The sequence below is a fragment of the Yamadazyma tenuis genome, chromosome 4, assembly GCF_029203305.1.
Source record: "Yamadazyma tenuis chromosome 4, complete sequence".
Taxonomy (NCBI): Eukaryota; Fungi; Ascomycota; class Pichiomycetes; order Serinales; family Debaryomycetaceae; genus Yamadazyma; species Yamadazyma tenuis.
This window is the reverse complement of record NC_089464.1, coordinates 888,449-904,152: the sequence shown is the minus strand read 5'-3', so window position 1 is coordinate 904,152 and position 15,704 is coordinate 888,449. Positions and strand designations below refer to the sequence as shown.

The 15,704-nt window shown below is 39.8% G+C and overlaps 7 protein-coding genes across 7 annotated transcripts; 1 reads left to right on the top strand and 6 right to left on the bottom strand. All coding sequences in view use genetic code 12, as the record gives it.

The window, feature by feature from the left end:
* Nucleotides 1-7: 7 nt before the first annotated feature.
* Nucleotides 8-550, bottom strand: PSN45_003493 (uncharacterized protein; the record flags this gene model as incomplete). Its single annotated transcript, XM_066158093.1, has 1 exon — nt 8-550. The coding sequence occupies one exon, from the start codon at nt 548-550 to the stop codon at nt 8-10; it is 543 nt and encodes a 180-aa protein (XP_066014190.1).
* Nucleotides 551-802: 252 nt separating this feature from the next.
* Nucleotides 803-1,342, bottom strand: PSN45_003492 (uncharacterized protein; the record flags this gene model as incomplete). The annotated part of the gene is made up of 1 exon (XM_006684662.1): nt 803-1,342. The coding sequence occupies one exon, from the start codon at nt 1,340-1,342 to the stop codon at nt 803-805; it is 540 nt and encodes a 179-aa protein (XP_006684725.1).
* Nucleotides 1,343-1,824: 482 nt separating this feature from the next.
* sds22 (protein phosphatase regulatory subunit Sds22) lies at nt 1,825-2,952 on the bottom strand (the record flags this gene model as incomplete). Its single annotated transcript, XM_006684664.1, has 1 exon — nt 1,825-2,952. One exon carries the CDS (start codon nt 2,950-2,952, stop codon nt 1,825-1,827), a length of 1,128 nt encoding a protein of 375 aa, XP_006684727.1.
* Nucleotides 2,953-3,235: 283 nt separating this feature from the next.
* ACP1 (acyl carrier protein) lies at nt 3,236-3,592 on the bottom strand (the record flags this gene model as incomplete). The annotated part of the gene is made up of 1 exon (XM_006684236.2): nt 3,236-3,592. The coding sequence occupies one exon, from the start codon at nt 3,590-3,592 to the stop codon at nt 3,236-3,238; it is 357 nt and encodes a 118-aa protein (XP_006684299.1).
* Nucleotides 3,593-3,726: 134 nt separating this feature from the next.
* DCK1 (Deoxycytidine kinase 1) lies at nt 3,727-9,429 on the bottom strand (the record flags this gene model as incomplete). Its single annotated transcript, XM_006684238.1, has 1 exon — nt 3,727-9,429. One exon carries the CDS (start codon nt 9,427-9,429, stop codon nt 3,727-3,729), a length of 5,703 nt encoding a protein of 1,900 aa, XP_006684301.1.
* Nucleotides 9,430-10,192: 763 nt separating this feature from the next.
* On the bottom strand, nt 10,193-12,877 carry SSY1 (SPS-sensor component ssy1; the record flags this gene model as incomplete). The annotated part of the gene is made up of 1 exon (XM_006684239.2): nt 10,193-12,877. The coding sequence occupies one exon, from the start codon at nt 12,875-12,877 to the stop codon at nt 10,193-10,195; it is 2,685 nt and encodes an 894-aa protein (XP_006684302.2).
* An 872-nt stretch (nt 12,878-13,749) lies between these two features.
* PSN45_003487 (uncharacterized protein) lies at nt 13,750-15,642 on the top strand (the record flags this gene model as incomplete). Its single annotated transcript, XM_066158092.1, has 1 exon — nt 13,750-15,642. The coding sequence occupies one exon, from the start codon at nt 13,750-13,752 to the stop codon at nt 15,640-15,642; it is 1,893 nt and encodes a 630-aa protein (XP_066014189.1).
* Nucleotides 15,643-15,704: the final 62 nt, after the last annotated feature.

The following is a 15,704-nucleotide window of genomic DNA, read 5'->3' as shown; positions in this document are numbered from 1 at the left end:
TGCATAACTATCCACTCATTGCAAAGAAGCGTAGTTCATTTTTTGGATCTGAACTAATTAAGTTCGACTTTGGGTCGCTGAGGAGATCTATGAACTCAAGTTCCAATTTGGTGTTGGAAACTGTAGTCGGTTTCGATGTGTCGGATAAAGTCGATGTTTCAAACCTGTTGGAGGTAGTTGATTTTGTACTTGCTGTGTTTGTACCGTTTCCAGCACTATTCTCTTCATCTGTCAGATCTCTGGTAGGTTCCATGTTTGTACTTGGGGCAATATTCTCTTTGAAAGTAGAATTTTTCCTGACTCCTGAATTAGCCCAACTATTGGTGACAATCATCCGGTTGATTTCAAGAATCAATTCCTCAATCTTCATTTCTCCTGTCTCGTTTGTACCTAATAGGTCATCGATGTCAAACGACGGAAGCCTAACTGGTTTTCTTCCTAAGTTTCGATAGATAAAGTCATCTTCAATCTTGCTCAAGATTTGTTCTTCTATGGAATACCTGGTTCTTCTTCTTAATGAAAAGGGTCTTTTAAAGTGGTGGTTGCCCATGGTTGCAAAATGGTTTTTTGATGCAGCGCAGAGAGAAATACTCATTTCCAATAGCTTTTGCTGTTTGTCAACTAGAATGTCATTTATCGTATACTACACAAATATACCTAGGTCTTAATATCGTTTATCTTAGAAAAAAGTAAATACTTGTTGATACTAAAGCACCTTTGAGTTTCGAAATTTGAAATAGCAACATGAATTGATAATAGGTCGTCAAAGAACTGAAAGTTAATAATGAATATAGCTAATAGTCTACTTCTTCAACTGTTCAACAGAAGCGTTTTTCAATTGCATCAACGTCAGGCTGTCGTTATCTCTGTGAACCTTTGGAATGCAAATAGTTACCACACCATCTTCGGTGCTGGGCAAGATCTCATCGAACTTGACGGACTTGTCAAACTTAACATTGCTTTCAAAGTGACTCACATAGTACTCTTCATCCTGTTCATTGCTGGACTTCTGGAATATTTCAATTTTCAACTCGTTGTCTTCTTTGTTGAAGTCCAACCTCAACTCTTTCTGGTTGATCTTATCATCCTTGAAGTGAATGACGTATTGACCAGGCTCTTCGCTCAAGTTGACATCATCAAACTCGTTGTACAAATTTTCCTTGAATACCATATCTTCGTTCAAAAGCTCCTTGTATAAATGGGCCTTGGGTAATAAACTTTCAGAGCTGAAGTTGTTGGGGTTACCAGAATTTCTTATCTGAGGATTCTCCCATCCTGAGTGGGAGAAGATCGATTGACCATTATATTCTTCTAAAGCCTTGCTGTCTTTTAAGCTGTACATTTACAAAGGATTGACTAGTTTTCGTGAAATTGAATTACAAAGAAAAAAACAGCGGTATGACCCCTTTATATAGTTTCGCTGGAAATAAATTCATGCATGAGAAAGTCATAGCAAATATTCTAGAACAGTGATTTGCTGGTTTTTTATACTAGATGATATCTATAACCAATACCTTAACAACATAGTAATAAAACCCCACTTAACATTGGGATGTACCAATTGGCTTATCTCATCAGTGGTAGTAAGTCCGGTTGATGAGTGTTGCGAAGACATAATTTTCAGTCATCGCAGTCGCTTAGAACGGATGGGAATGCATGATCTGCTTACAAACTGTACCAACAAAAACTATTCCACCACTAAGAGTGAAAAAATCTGTAAAATGCCCGTGGCATCTGGAACTACAAACATTAGCAATATTGATATTAATCTCAACTATACACATTTAGTTCTAAATTTCAGGCGCTTCTTTGCAGCAAAGCTTATCAGTTGTGAACGTAAGTAGCATCGATTTTCGACAAACTAGGACCAAGGCTCAATCTTAGTTTTCTACGATAAGCAGTTGGATTGGACGTCTGTACCGGGTTGCCTTCGAAGTAGACGGTGTCCAATTCAGGAAGGCTACCTAGTTCTCTGTTAATTTCGTTGAAGTTTGAGATCTGATTGTACGAACACCAGAAATCAGTCAATTGCTTGAGATGACTCAAGCCACTAAGTGACTTCAAGCCATTGGATGTCACATCTAACACTTGTAGCTTTGTGTTGTGCTCAAGATTTTCGATCTTGCTGATCTTGTTGTGGGATAAGTACAACTCCTGTAGATTTTCTAGACTTTCCAAGCCTTCGATTTTTTCAATTCTGTTGGACTGGATGGATAAAATTCGTAAGTTCTTCAAATTCTGGAGGTTTTGGAGACGGGGGATCTGGTTCTTCCCCAACCATAACTGCTCAATGTTCACTAATTTCAACATCATTTCGCTGATATCCCCTATCTTATTACCTCCCAATTCTAAGTTCTTGATCTTAAGGTTGTTGTCAAGGTTCTTAATCTCCTTGATTTTGTTTTGAACAAAGTACAAGTTCTCCAACTCAGTGAGCTTTTCGAGGTTCTTTATGTTTTTAATCTTGTTGAAAGACAAATCCAAGTTCTTGAGATTGACCAATTTACCAATATTACTGGAGATGTGGTTGATTCTGTTATCATAAAAGTCCAATTCTTCGACGGTATCACTTAAGTCCCTCACGTCGACCATCGAAGTGATTAAGTTTTGTCGAAAACAAACAGATTCAAGCTTAGTAAATCTGCCTAAATCCAAGTCACTCAACGAACCTATCTTAAGATGAATCAACTCAAGGTAGTCGGTATCATCTTCATAAGAATCAGTCAAAACATTATCTGCTTCAATTTGTTGTACATCTGGGTCAGGGATTATAGTTCCTCGATACTCCACAGGTAAAGGTTCATTAGCTTCATTAGCCACAGTGTCAATTTCTTCGTCATCGTCATCATCTTCATCAGTATTTGAAAGAACCAAGTCCTCAACCTGCTCTCTCAACCTCTCTTCACCGTTTAGGGCCTCGTACTCATCTGCTGACAAGCTTCTTGCTATCATTGGGAATATATATATCTTAGATTTTTCTGGTTCGCAAACCAACTAGTGGGACGGCTCCAAAAATTTACCAGAATCTGTTAAATGTTTTATTCGTATTTTCCGCTATAGTGAAGCAAAGTCTACAACCTAGAAGAAGCGCATAAGCATACAATCAAGAACCAGGAACGATTACATATTACTCGAGTATCATTTATTACTCTTACTCATTACTCATGAACTTTATTTATTATACTAGATAAAGTCAAATATCAGGAATTGGTTTATATACATGGAGACGACCAGTTCAAAGATTCTGTTCTTCTTGGTAAATGTAATCAATGGCTTCACCGACGGTTTTGATTTCATCGGAAATCTTGTCAGGGATTTCCAAGTCAAATTCTTCCTCCAAGGCGACCAAAGCTTCAACAGTGTCCAAGGAGTCCAAACCCAAGTCCTTTTGGAAAGAGGCATCGACAGATAACTTGGATTCTTGCAAAGCAGCCACAGTCTTCAAAGCTTCAAAAGCACGCTTGGTGACTTCTTCTTTGGAGATTGGTGCCACGGCGTAAAAACGAACTGGAGTAGCAAATCTAGAGGCTAATGGAGCTCTGGTGGCCTGCAAAGCATTGGCACGAACAGCACGGGTGGCAAATCTGAACATCTTATCTGCGTATTACGATGATGGTTTGTTTGAGTGTTACCTTTTGTAAGCTTTTTTTTTCCAACGCTGTGACTGGAAGATGAAAATTGTGCGAATTGTAATTCGGCTTTTGTGTTATTTATCAAGCTATACACCTAGGTTCTATTAACCATATTTCTCCAATTCAATGCAGTTCTTTTGGGTGCATTCAAATATGCACTACTAGCAAATGAGTTGCTGGTAGAGTTTTTGTCAGACGAAAGGCCAGATAATCCAGAATTGCTAGATGCGGAGGAGGTTCTGGATGTCGACTTTGTGAGCCTTGAACCGTTTGCACTGGCACCATTCGAGATTCCTGAACTAGCAGAAATGGACCGCTTGTCGTTGATAGCTCCAGTAACCGATGGCTGGTAGTGTGCGACGTTGTGGTTGTAGTTGGTGTTGTCGTAGTCGGTTGAAATATCTAATGCTTGGATTTCTTCTTTGAAATTTTTGATGTACAATGAAACCAAAGCATCGTGGTTGGTTTTCATAGAAGGCGACACAAGCTTTCCGTGTAAATGTAAGCATCTGCTCAAAATCAATGTCAAGTCATCGAAGGCATTCTTTAACAAACGGATGTTATCTGCATATTCGTCCTTGCCATAGTACTTAGCATCATTAAAGAAGGTTCTGTACTGTCCAACACCTCCATTGACGGGTGAATCAACGGTACCGGCCAATTGTCTTGACAAATCATTGAACAAAGACATGTAATCTGCTTTCTCTTTGAAGGCAATATTTATCAAACTCTCTAATTGCACCAAATCATTGTTCTTACGTACAATGGCCTTGATAGCATTATCTAACGGAGACAACTTCACCACTCTGGAGGTCTTGATTTCACTTCTGTTCATTAATGTTGGGAAAGAAAGATATGTTTCAAAGGTAGTTTCTTCGGTCCACAAGTCAAACACAGAAGTAGACCCAGGAATCCTTTTCATTGTGGTGAAGAATCTCAAATCTTTGTTCCGGGCATACTGCCTGACTCCGATAGAGGTATTGAATAACTTGTCAGAAATTTCACTGATTGGCTCAATGGTGTTAACGTACAAGTATCTACCGGTTTGTAACCGTTCTTTCAACCTTTGGGCTTCGGCATCATCACTGATAATTCTGGCTCCTGGGTACAATCTCAACAATCTTTCGTGAATAGAACTGATGTGTTCAAATGGCAATCCTTCGTATATCTGATCTTTTCCTCTAATGTTGCTGGGGAATCCAGCACCTATAAATGCCACTCTGAAGAACGAAGGGGTAAGCTTATCCGAGCTTTCCAAATCTAAATACAACTTAGCCAACTTATTGTGAACGTAGGAAAAACTCTTCAAATCATAAGTATGCTGATTGTATGAGTCAAGCAATTCGTTGTACGTATCGGTGGCTCTTTCCAAACTGTTTCCCTTGATATAGTTTTGAGCAATCATCTTATATAAGGCTTCTTTTCTTTCAAATGAGGTTTGTTCTGGGAACTTGGGTCTGAAGCTCGGAGGCACTGTGATCTGGTGATTCCAAACGTAAGTAGATGCCAATAATTCCAAACTCAAGGCCGCTTGAATATAATCGTTCTTCTTTAAGTTTTCTTCATACATCTGGTTAATGAAGGAATGGAATAATTCAGGCTTATTGGCATTCTTAAGGTACGCATTGATGTTCAACTTATGAAAAGTTCTGTCATCATCAAACTCAGCACCAACAGGAACACTAGTCAAATCATTCAACACCAACAAGAATCCTTGTAGGGTCTGGATGAAGTTGAAGATCAAATTGAACGCCTCATCTTCTCTATCCAATCTAATGGTAGATTTCATTCTATCAATGAAAGACTCTTGCACCACAATACTTGGTTTGTATGAGTGTCCGTTGTAGACATCATGTAAACCAAGTAAACATTCTCTCTCAACATCGATAATCGAGTCACTTAAAATATACTCAGAAACCATAATGGACCACAAGACCTTAACAGATACCGATTGGCATTGTACATTCTTTTGCAAAGCGAAAGGCATTAAGTATTGCAAGATGGAGTAATCACTGCTAATGAACTCAACTTGATATCCACCAAACTTGTTGAGATTGAACCGGATAGTATCTTCTTCAACTGCATCCCAGGCCAAAGCGTCCCATGCTTCATTAATTAAATACGCAATTCTGTCTCTCATATCTCCGGTAATGCTCATACAAGCTTTTCTAGGAACGTCCGATAAATGTTCCACCGAAACAGGTGCAATGGTTCCCAATTTAAGCAAATTCTTCAAGTAGACTCCCCAAAGAACTCTATCAAACATTTCAGACTTGTCGATTGGTGGGATATGATGTGCAATCAACAATGGCCTTACCAACTCCAATGCACTCAAACATCCTTCAGCCAAGGTAGCGTAAAGAGTCAACCATTTGTCTTCTGGGAAATACTTTCCTTGTCTAATTAATCTTGCACCAGTCATAAGAGTTATTAAATCTTCATTCTGGAAGTCATTGGCTAAGTAAAGCTTAGGATTGAAGAAATCATTTTCAATTTCAGTTGAAAGGATCTCAGCGTACCCCTGGTTCCCAGAAACACTTTTAGCAATCTTTGCAATGAAACTAAAGACTGTAGCTAATTCCACTAAGATTTCAACAATCACTTCATCACTGACAACCGAGTCAATGGACAGCTCATTGAAAGGAAATGTACTGGGGAACAAGGCAGTGAACGTTCTCCTAGGCTTAAAGTAGTCGTTGTTTCTGGTGAATTTGTTATACTTAATGAAAGTCCGGGCAACTGTTGGCAACAATTTACTCAATGAGTAACTCAAGTTCGCTTCATCTTCATTTTTACCAATGATGTAGAAGTTCCAGATCAGTGTACAAACTTCGTTCAAAACGGTACACGCCAATCTTGAAGCATCAATGTCGGTTGGTCCTAACAACACTTCCATTGCCCAAACCACCGATCTGCAAATCAAGGTGGGTAAAGTATTTGGGGATTTTGCCAATTTGGTGCCAAATAACCTATGAATTAACAAGAGTTTGCTGACAATGATTTTGTGGTCTTTCGGAGCAACCACCGGTTTCTTGTTGATGATAACATCTTCGTTAGCTCCCAAACCTCTAATTCCGATGGAGTCAATGAAATTGATCACAAATTCCAATGTTTGTTCCTCATTCAACCTAGTGTTGAATGACAAAATGTAGTCAATTACCTCCAAAATCAAGACCTGGTCATTGATCAAACTGGGTGATTGAATAGTAAGAAAGAAAGACACAGATCTAAACAACGACTTAATAGCTTCAAAGTATTCAGGTGTTTGTTCAGTATCTTTCATGGAAGTAATAGCCAATCTAATCACCACCGAAATTACTCGGCACAATGATCTTGAAACAGCATTCCAGCTGGACCCAGCTCTGCTGAAAAGCTCTGAAAGTCTGTTCAACAAAAACACTCCAACTTTTGGTCTGCTTGGTTGGTTATGGACATATAAATCAACCATATAACAGTACTGTTCTTGCTTTCCAAAAATGGTGTCTAATAAATGAATAATAGCCTTGAACAGGTTTTCAAGAAGAATCTCAACACTTGAAGAAGATGGTTGTGCAGACGCCGTTTCAATGATGTTGTATAATGAACCCAACAATTCAGGGAAGTACTTTACCAATTGAGAAACCCCCAATTTGGTGAACGCAATCAAAGACGCTGCCAACTCATCCATACCTTTAGCACCTGTCTTAAAGTATCTTTCGTGTTGAAACACACTATCAATGGAAGAATCTGAGTTATAAACTTTTCCAATGTACTCAGTGGTAACTTCAACCTGAGCCATTGGGATGTTGTGAGGAGTTGAGGTGACCTCGATAATATGGTTTTTCTTCTGGTTGAACTCAACCAACCTATTACCAGTCTTATACAACAACTTCCCTTCTCCAGCCAAGGACCCATTGATGAACAATGCCAAAACAATGTAATCGTCTTTTATCAACTTTTTGGATGGGTTCTTCAATGAAATACCATTGACCTTAATGATTTCTCCAACCACTTCATCAGGGAAAACAGACACAAACTGCCAACTTCTCTTCTCCTGTTGATTGGAGGCCTTGGCAAAAGTGATCAACTCATTGTTTGGAGTACTGACTTCAAATGTCAACAAATCGTCCTTGGTAATTGAGTTCAACAATGAAATCTTACCCATTTTCAAGTAAAGACGCTCATAGTTCTCAGCCAAAGGATCAAAAAAAATAGGTTTAATTCTTGCAATTGGAGTAGCAGAGCCAATAATATTTTTGTTTTCTAAGTCACCATTCTCATGAGTCGTGAATTGGTGCTTAAATTCTTTGACAGCTACAGTCAACTTTTCTGCTCTGGGGTTAACCGCAACTCCATGGTTCGAACCCGCAATGATTCTGTCCACTATTTCACCCCATCCTCCGTTGGCAATTCCATCGGTGTCTTTCAAGTTTCTCTTCTGGTTGACATAAGATCCAAACAACTTGATAACAAACTGGTGGGACTCCCCAGAAGTCAAAGAACCCTTATTTCTACTGAAGACTCTCGTGATATCAGCGACACCGGCAGCAACACCCTTCTTGACTCTTCTGACTTGCGGGGTGTTACTGGACTCCTTCAAGTTCAAATCAATTTCCTCAGTCAACACAGCTACCAAGTAAACTCTGGTGTTTTCGGTTTCAGTAGCGGGAATATTTCTGAATAAAGCAGCACTGATTTTTTCTACATGGATCAAATCATTAACCGAATCGGTGTGGACAGCGAACGCTTCAGTCAATCTCTTTCGGTTATTTCTGATGTACAAATACGCAATTGTACCCGCAAACCCTGGGGGCTGGTATGCTGATGAACCGCTTACAGACTTGAAATCAACCAACACATGTGATGGCGGATCACGGATTAACTTGGAGTTTTTTCTTGGTGCCAAAGAGAACTCTTGGTCATTGTAATGGTAGTTGATGGGAAAATTTGGTTGTAAAGCACAGAAAACCTGATTTGCTGCAATTCCGGAAGGAAGAGAGTTATCAAAGTTCAATAATTCACCGGTATCACCTTGTCTTGCCAAAATTGCTTTGTATCCAGAAATATCAGTTCCAGCGTTATCCAAGTCATATGAAACATCGTTCAATCTAGCAGCTTTGGAAGCTAATTTCTTTGGAATCTTGTCTAAAATGAAGGTAACGTTCTCCTTGGTTGACTGGACTTCGTCAACTGTCAACAAGTTGTGAGTCAATTTGACTCTTGCCTCTTCCAACTCAGTGTAGTTTTGAGACAATTTGTTGAACAATCTAAACTCACCAATCGAGTATAAGGCAAAAATATGGGCAGTCAACAAATTCAAGGTGTACTTCAACTCATCGAGTAACGAATCCTCAACATCAAATCTCTGGAGTGGTAATTGAGGAATAGCTTTCCGGGCGTTGCCATTGGCTTCTGGTACAGCTCCAGCAAGAGCATAGGTACGTTCCCTTTCAGAATCTTCAATGGTAGGAACCATGTCCATATCAGCAATATTATTGAATTCCTTGTCGACAGCTGCCTTTCTAATGGGAATCTTTTCCAAAACTTCAATGAAACTCAATGGGAAAATCAGCACCTTGACTTTGGTGGTTGGCAACTCATCCAAGTTCACAGACGTGATGGTAAAGTCATGAGGGAAAGGTCTGGTGACCGTGTAACCTCTCGCCCACTTTGCGTTCTTGGTTTCAAAGATGTAAACCTCATCACCTGGGAATAGGTTCTGTAAGTTGTCGTTGATTAAATCAGGGTGTTTTTCAAAAGGTAAGAATGGCTTGATAACCTTACCTCTGAGAAACGTGTCAGTAGGCTCCCAAGACATAGCAAGAAAATGGAGAAAAAAGTGGAAGATAGATGTTTAACACAGCAAACAAACACAGACTCTAAAACAAAATTTGAAGCTCAATTGGCGGTGTTCCAGTTGTCAAGCTTCAATATGTTCAGTGAAAAAAAGTTCAACACGAGTAAATCAACCTAAATCAGATTCCGAGAGAGCGAAAAAATATTATTGAATTAAACCCATTTTAGGAAATGTAATGGCCAAGGAGCCTGCCAGCAAGTTTTGCGTAGGAATGCGCTCATATACCTTATAAAAATTCTTTCCCATCATCATCACCTACTACACAGTAAGCTCTATGTGCCCAATCATATTTGCTCAGGCCTTGCCAATAGACATTTACTCCAATGGTTTAAATGAATATCTCATTTAAGGTTGCAAAGTAAAGCCTATTTAAGCAGCAAGGCACGGAGGCCCCGAGTGAAATCCAAGGGCATCTTATGTGATTTGCAGCTGTGCATTAATTATATGCGACTAGTAAGGCACAAGCAAAGCTCTTAGAAAATGTGACTGTCAGGCATACATTTAGTAGCCATCAAGACCATCAAGACCATCAAGACCACAACTGTAATTAACAGAATACCTCACTACAACACTCTTTTACCCCTTTTCTTTAACCCAAATTGGCCCTCCATTAAAGTTTCGGCTGATTTTACTCATTGCACGTAAATCTTATTTAATTAGAAGTAAGGCAGAGTTCAGCATTTGACTCTACTTCATATCTATTATTTTCTATGTAACTTTTCACTTATGCCAAGAAGGAAACCCATTTGTGAAGCACTTCCTTCAAACTTCTTTTGTTATAATCCTTATTTCCATCCCAGATAAACCTATCCATTTCTCTTCTACCTGAGTCAAAGTCCAATGTTTCAAGACTACGAATTCTTGTCCCATAGATGAATTTGTAGACAATGTAGCAGACTGCAAAGATAATCAATGTACCATAACTAGCAAAAAAAGACATCGTATCCCAGTATTTGTTCAAGAATACCGTGTATCCCATAGTCAAAATAATAATGGCAGAACCAATTAATCCGATAAAGGCTGAATAAGGCTGGAAAAATGACTTATATGGATAGGAAGGATCGTCTCTGCTAATGATATCAGGTCTCTTTTTTAAACCATAGTAGAACCTAATGAATGATAGACACATTGCAAACCACACAATGATCCCTGAGCTGGCTATGATATTGGACAAGTTCAGAAATACCACTGTGGCTTCCTCCGAAACACAAAGGAAGGCCAATAGTCCAAACGAAGCAGCGAAGGCAACGGAATAGTACGGAATCCCATGCCGGTTGCAAATACTGAAAAATTTGGGAGCTTTTCCTTGTAAAGACAATGAGTACATGGTTCTAGAACTCACGTACAATTGGGCATTCCCACAACTAACAGCAAAGAACACCAAAAACCCGTTAGCTACCGAACTAAACTGACATAAATTAGCGGTTTGCAAAGCAACAATCCAAGGACTTTGAGCTCCACTAGAATATCCAGCATATATAGCTGATTTGCTATCACAATGGGTACCACCAACATATTGAATGGCATAATTGGTGTTAAAGTCTGCCGATGCTACACCAGTCAGACCTGTGAAATATCTTAGTAATCTTGGATCTCCAGCATACAAGTTTAATGAAACGACAAATGCAGATAAACAGTAGAAGATGACAATCCTCCAGAATACCCTTTTAGTGGCACTTGGCAAAGCTTTTCTAGGATCTTTGGCTTCACAAGCAGCAATACAAACTATCTCTGTTCCACTATAGGCAAATGAAACCACCGATATAGCAACCATAAGAGACATGAAATTTCCCAAGCTTCCACCAATACCTTCGGATGGATCGCTCATTCCCGTATCCTGAAGGTTGAAAGAGGGTCTGAATAATCCAAATATGATGTTATTATCGAAATCGGACCTCAGGTGATCCCAATACTTGAATCCTAATACCTCACCTCCAAATCCACCTCTATTCATGACAATCATAATAACAATCATCACCAAGACAAATATCAACTTAATGAAACTGGAAATATACTCGACCTCACCAAATATTTGAACATTGATGGAGTTACTAATGATAACAGATAATAAGAAAAATACGACGAAACCAGCGACAGACCCCTTATTCTCCAATATCTTTAGCTCGGGATAATATGTTAACATAATGACACTGGCAACCATCTCACCCGCCAAGCCAAAAGCAAAACTTAGAAAGTATAGCCATCCTACTGCAAATCCAAACGCATCGTCCACGAATCTCGATGAGAGTCCTGATACTCCATCAACAATAGACACAAAAGTTACCATTTCACAAAATGAAATGATTGTTGACAAAACTATAATTCCACAAATAATAAAGGCCAATAACGTCCCAAAGCCCCCAGCAATGGTGATAGCTTTCCCACTATTCAAAAATAAACCCACCCCTAATGTACCGCCAAAAGAAATCATTTGTAAGTTCCGGACTTTTAGTTTTCTTGACAAGTACCTATTGGTTCTGGGAAGAGCTTCCTCAGAAGATGTGCTAACAGGAGATTCGTCACCCAAATACAAGTCTGAGCTTTTGGCAATATTTCCTTCACCATTTCCTTTTTGGCCAACTTTCCAGTCAATGTTATACCATCGCCTACTATTAGTGATAGTACCAATTCTGGATCTGGCATCGTTATTGGTTGTCAAGGCAATATCATTATTGTCAATGTAAAAGTTCTGCTCAAGGTCCTTTGACTTTATGATATCAAGGAGGTTATCTTGTGTCAGAAGATTGCCACTGTACTTTTCATATATTAAATCGTTAAGTTCTGTCAGCTTAACATACCGATTGAAGTCATCCAAATTCCTCAACCCAAACACGGAGGAATTCTTTGAAGACATTGGCTGCAAGGGTATTTCTTGGTTACCCTTCATGTTGTGAAGAATTTTGCGTTGTTGCTCTGCTTGGTTGGCCTTCTGCCGGTCTTTCCATATTTTTGAGTAATTAGTAAGAAATTGGAACCGCTCACTCGAATCACTATTATTCATATTAACCTTGCCCATTAAACTTATAATCGACGAATGAACAGAGTATTGATCCTGTGTGAGCTCATTTTCGGAATCAGTATCAAATCCAGATTTGAAATAGTTCCTTTGTTGGGTAATATCAACCTCATGATCATCGTCGTTTGGTAGTATGCTCAGCTCAGCTTGAGGAAACGAGCTACAAGCTTCTAGCTCTTCGTTGTAGGTATTATCTCGAAGAAGAGACTTCCGCTTAAATATATCGTAATCGCTGTTGTCGTTGGCATCTGTCTGGGGCATACTTAGGTCGTCCAAATCTATGCTTTTGTCATCTTCGTTGTTTTGAGCGAAAGGGTTCGGGAAGAGCGCATTGTCCGCAATATCCGAGTCTACTGTATAACCCAGTAGATATTTACTAGCCCTATGGGCCATGATAGTGTTTGAAATTCACAACAAATAAAGGGGTTACACCAAGGAAACTGAGTAAATTTTATTAACAAGAAGGATCAGTTTTTTTATTAATTTGAGAAACTAAATGATATTTTCACCGAGACAGCATATCGCAAAAGTAGTCATTGTTACAACAGAACGCTATATGAGACATTATAGCAGGTATCATGATGAAGACTAACCTGTGTTATTCTTGTTTTATATGGTATCGTCAATTATGTCTTGTCAGTTGTACCTATAGAGATAGTAGTGTTTAAGTTCAAGACCATCAGATTATGAACCTCCCCCACCGAGATAACAGCTGTGTGAAGTCTGTCGGGTCAGACTTACTTATCAACTCAAGCACCTTCTTTCAATGCACCCAAACACCTGAATTTCTATTAAACTCGAGATACGACCTCGTATCACGTGCCTAAAAGATAAAAAAGGTGTTTTGCGTCAGAAGCCGGTAAATGGTCACAAGAACCAAAGTGCAATGGCATCGACACTTTACGAGAGAGACGTGAGCATGCCCAACTAATCCCTCTCATAGGGTATTCCAAAAATCGTAAAGTAACATTTAAAAATGGTCATCAATGATGACATTTCAGCTGTTACACTGAAAAGAACAGATACTACACTTGATCTAAGCCAAAAGGCAAAGAGATTTGAAGAAAAAAAACCGGATTGTCAAGGGGATCTGCTCGTTAAATACTGTTTTGCAGGGGCGTGTGCGCCCCGATGAACACGCGATGGCAAAATATCCTGGTGCGCTCCTGCACTTTACATTCCTCATCTCTGCTTGAAAATTTTATGGTTGTTAAAGCTGCATAAAAATTCAAACACATTTTTGTCTATTTCTAACGCCCCCCAAAATGAGTTACTTTAAACGGAAGTTCAACTCTAAGAACCTTTATTCCGATAGACCACAGTCTTCTAGAAGACACCACGGCTCCTCCCGTGGCGACAGAAGAGGTGGTTCCTCCACAAACTACCATGTCTCTGAACCATCAAGCTCCAGAAAGTTCAGAAGTTACTACGAAAGACAACCTTCAGCCGTCGCATATGTTGAAGAACCCGAGACTGACGAAAACACCTCTGTTTCCGAGTCTGAATCCCAATCTGAGTCCGAGTCCCTGTCTCAATCTGAATCCGACTCTGACCACTCTGACAACTCCAGTGAAGAACAAGTTTTCGAATTTGACTTGGAAAGTGGCTCTTCCGATGACTCGTCTTCTTCCGATGACTCGTCTTCCTCCGATGAGTCGACGGAAAACGATATTATGGACTATCTCGACTACATCGAAAGAATGGGAGACATCCCCTTGGCCGATGACCTTGTTGAGTCCTTTGACAGTTCCAAGTCTGACTCCGATTCTGAATCAGTCCCCGAGTCCAACCTGGAATCGGACTCCAGCTTCTCTGACTCCTCTGACTCCTCCGAGTACAGCGAATCTGAAGACTACTATTTCGAACCAGCTGACATTTTAGATGTGGTTGACATGAACGACCAATTGCAAGCTCAGGCCGTGAGACAACTCACCCGTGAAGCCGAAGCCGAATCCGAATCGTGTGACTCAGAATGTGAATGCTACGATGACGAAGACCTGGAAGATGACAGTTCCATCACCGATTTGGACATCCCATACTCGTCTGACGAAAACGAGTTAAACGACCAATTACAGTTGGAAACCATCAGACAGGCTTTCAAGGAAGACTTGGAAAGCGAAAGCGAAGTGGAGGTTTATTCGGACAGTTCGCTTGAATTTGTGGAAGTTGGAGGAGAAAGTGACTTCAGTGACATGGAGATCGACTCGGACTACTCTTCGGAGTCTTCTGATGATGAAGGTATCACGATCTATAGACACAGATTCGACTTACCAAACGGAGAATCTGAAGACGACTCTACTGACGAAGAATTGATGGACTATGCTTACGAAAACGACCAATTATTTTTGGCTAATGACTCCGATGACTACAGTGATGATGAAGAGGATGACGACGAAGAAGCCGTCATCGACTTGAGCAAAGATTTAGAAAACAGTAAGGACTGTGAGTTGATCAAGGTGGATGATAATTTGCACAAGTTAGTGCTCAGAATCCCTGCCATTATCAACGACGACTTGAAAGTGAAGTTCAATAAAAACGAAAACAAGTTAATCATCAACGGAAAAGTTGAAATCTTTGATGACAGCGATGTTTCTGTGTCTGACTTGGACTTTGGCTCCACTGATGAAGAAGAGGAAGACATGTCTGAGGATTCGGACTCTGAGCCCGAGTCTTCTGGATCTAGTTCCAGCTCCAGTTCCAGTTCCAGCTCCAGTTCCGACTCTAGTGATTCTGACTCTGAGTCCGATTCCAGTTCTTCTGAAGAATCTTCCAGTTCTAGCTCTGAATCTGAAAAAGATGAGAGCAAGATTGAAGAGATTGTGGAAGAAACTGCCGAAAAGACCGCTGAACAGCCCGAGAAAGAAGCTGAAAAGAGCAATGAATTAGACTCCAGTGATGACGAAGAAATTGCCGAAGATACTAGATCCTTAATCCAGGACTACTTGAACAACGAAATCAAATTCGAAAAGGTTTTCACCTTCAACAAATTGATCAAGTTCAATGAAATCAAGGCCAAAATCGTTAAGGAGACCGAATTGGAAATAACCATTCCAAACCATGATGAAGAAATTGCTGCTGATATAGAAATTGACATCGAAGTTGAATCTGAAGCTGAATTTGAAGCTGAAGCTCAAGTTGAAGTTGCAACTTCTGCCTAAGTCCTCGTATCCAGCAGAGTTCGTTTTATGTACATTAACTGAAATAATAAATAGCTTAATAG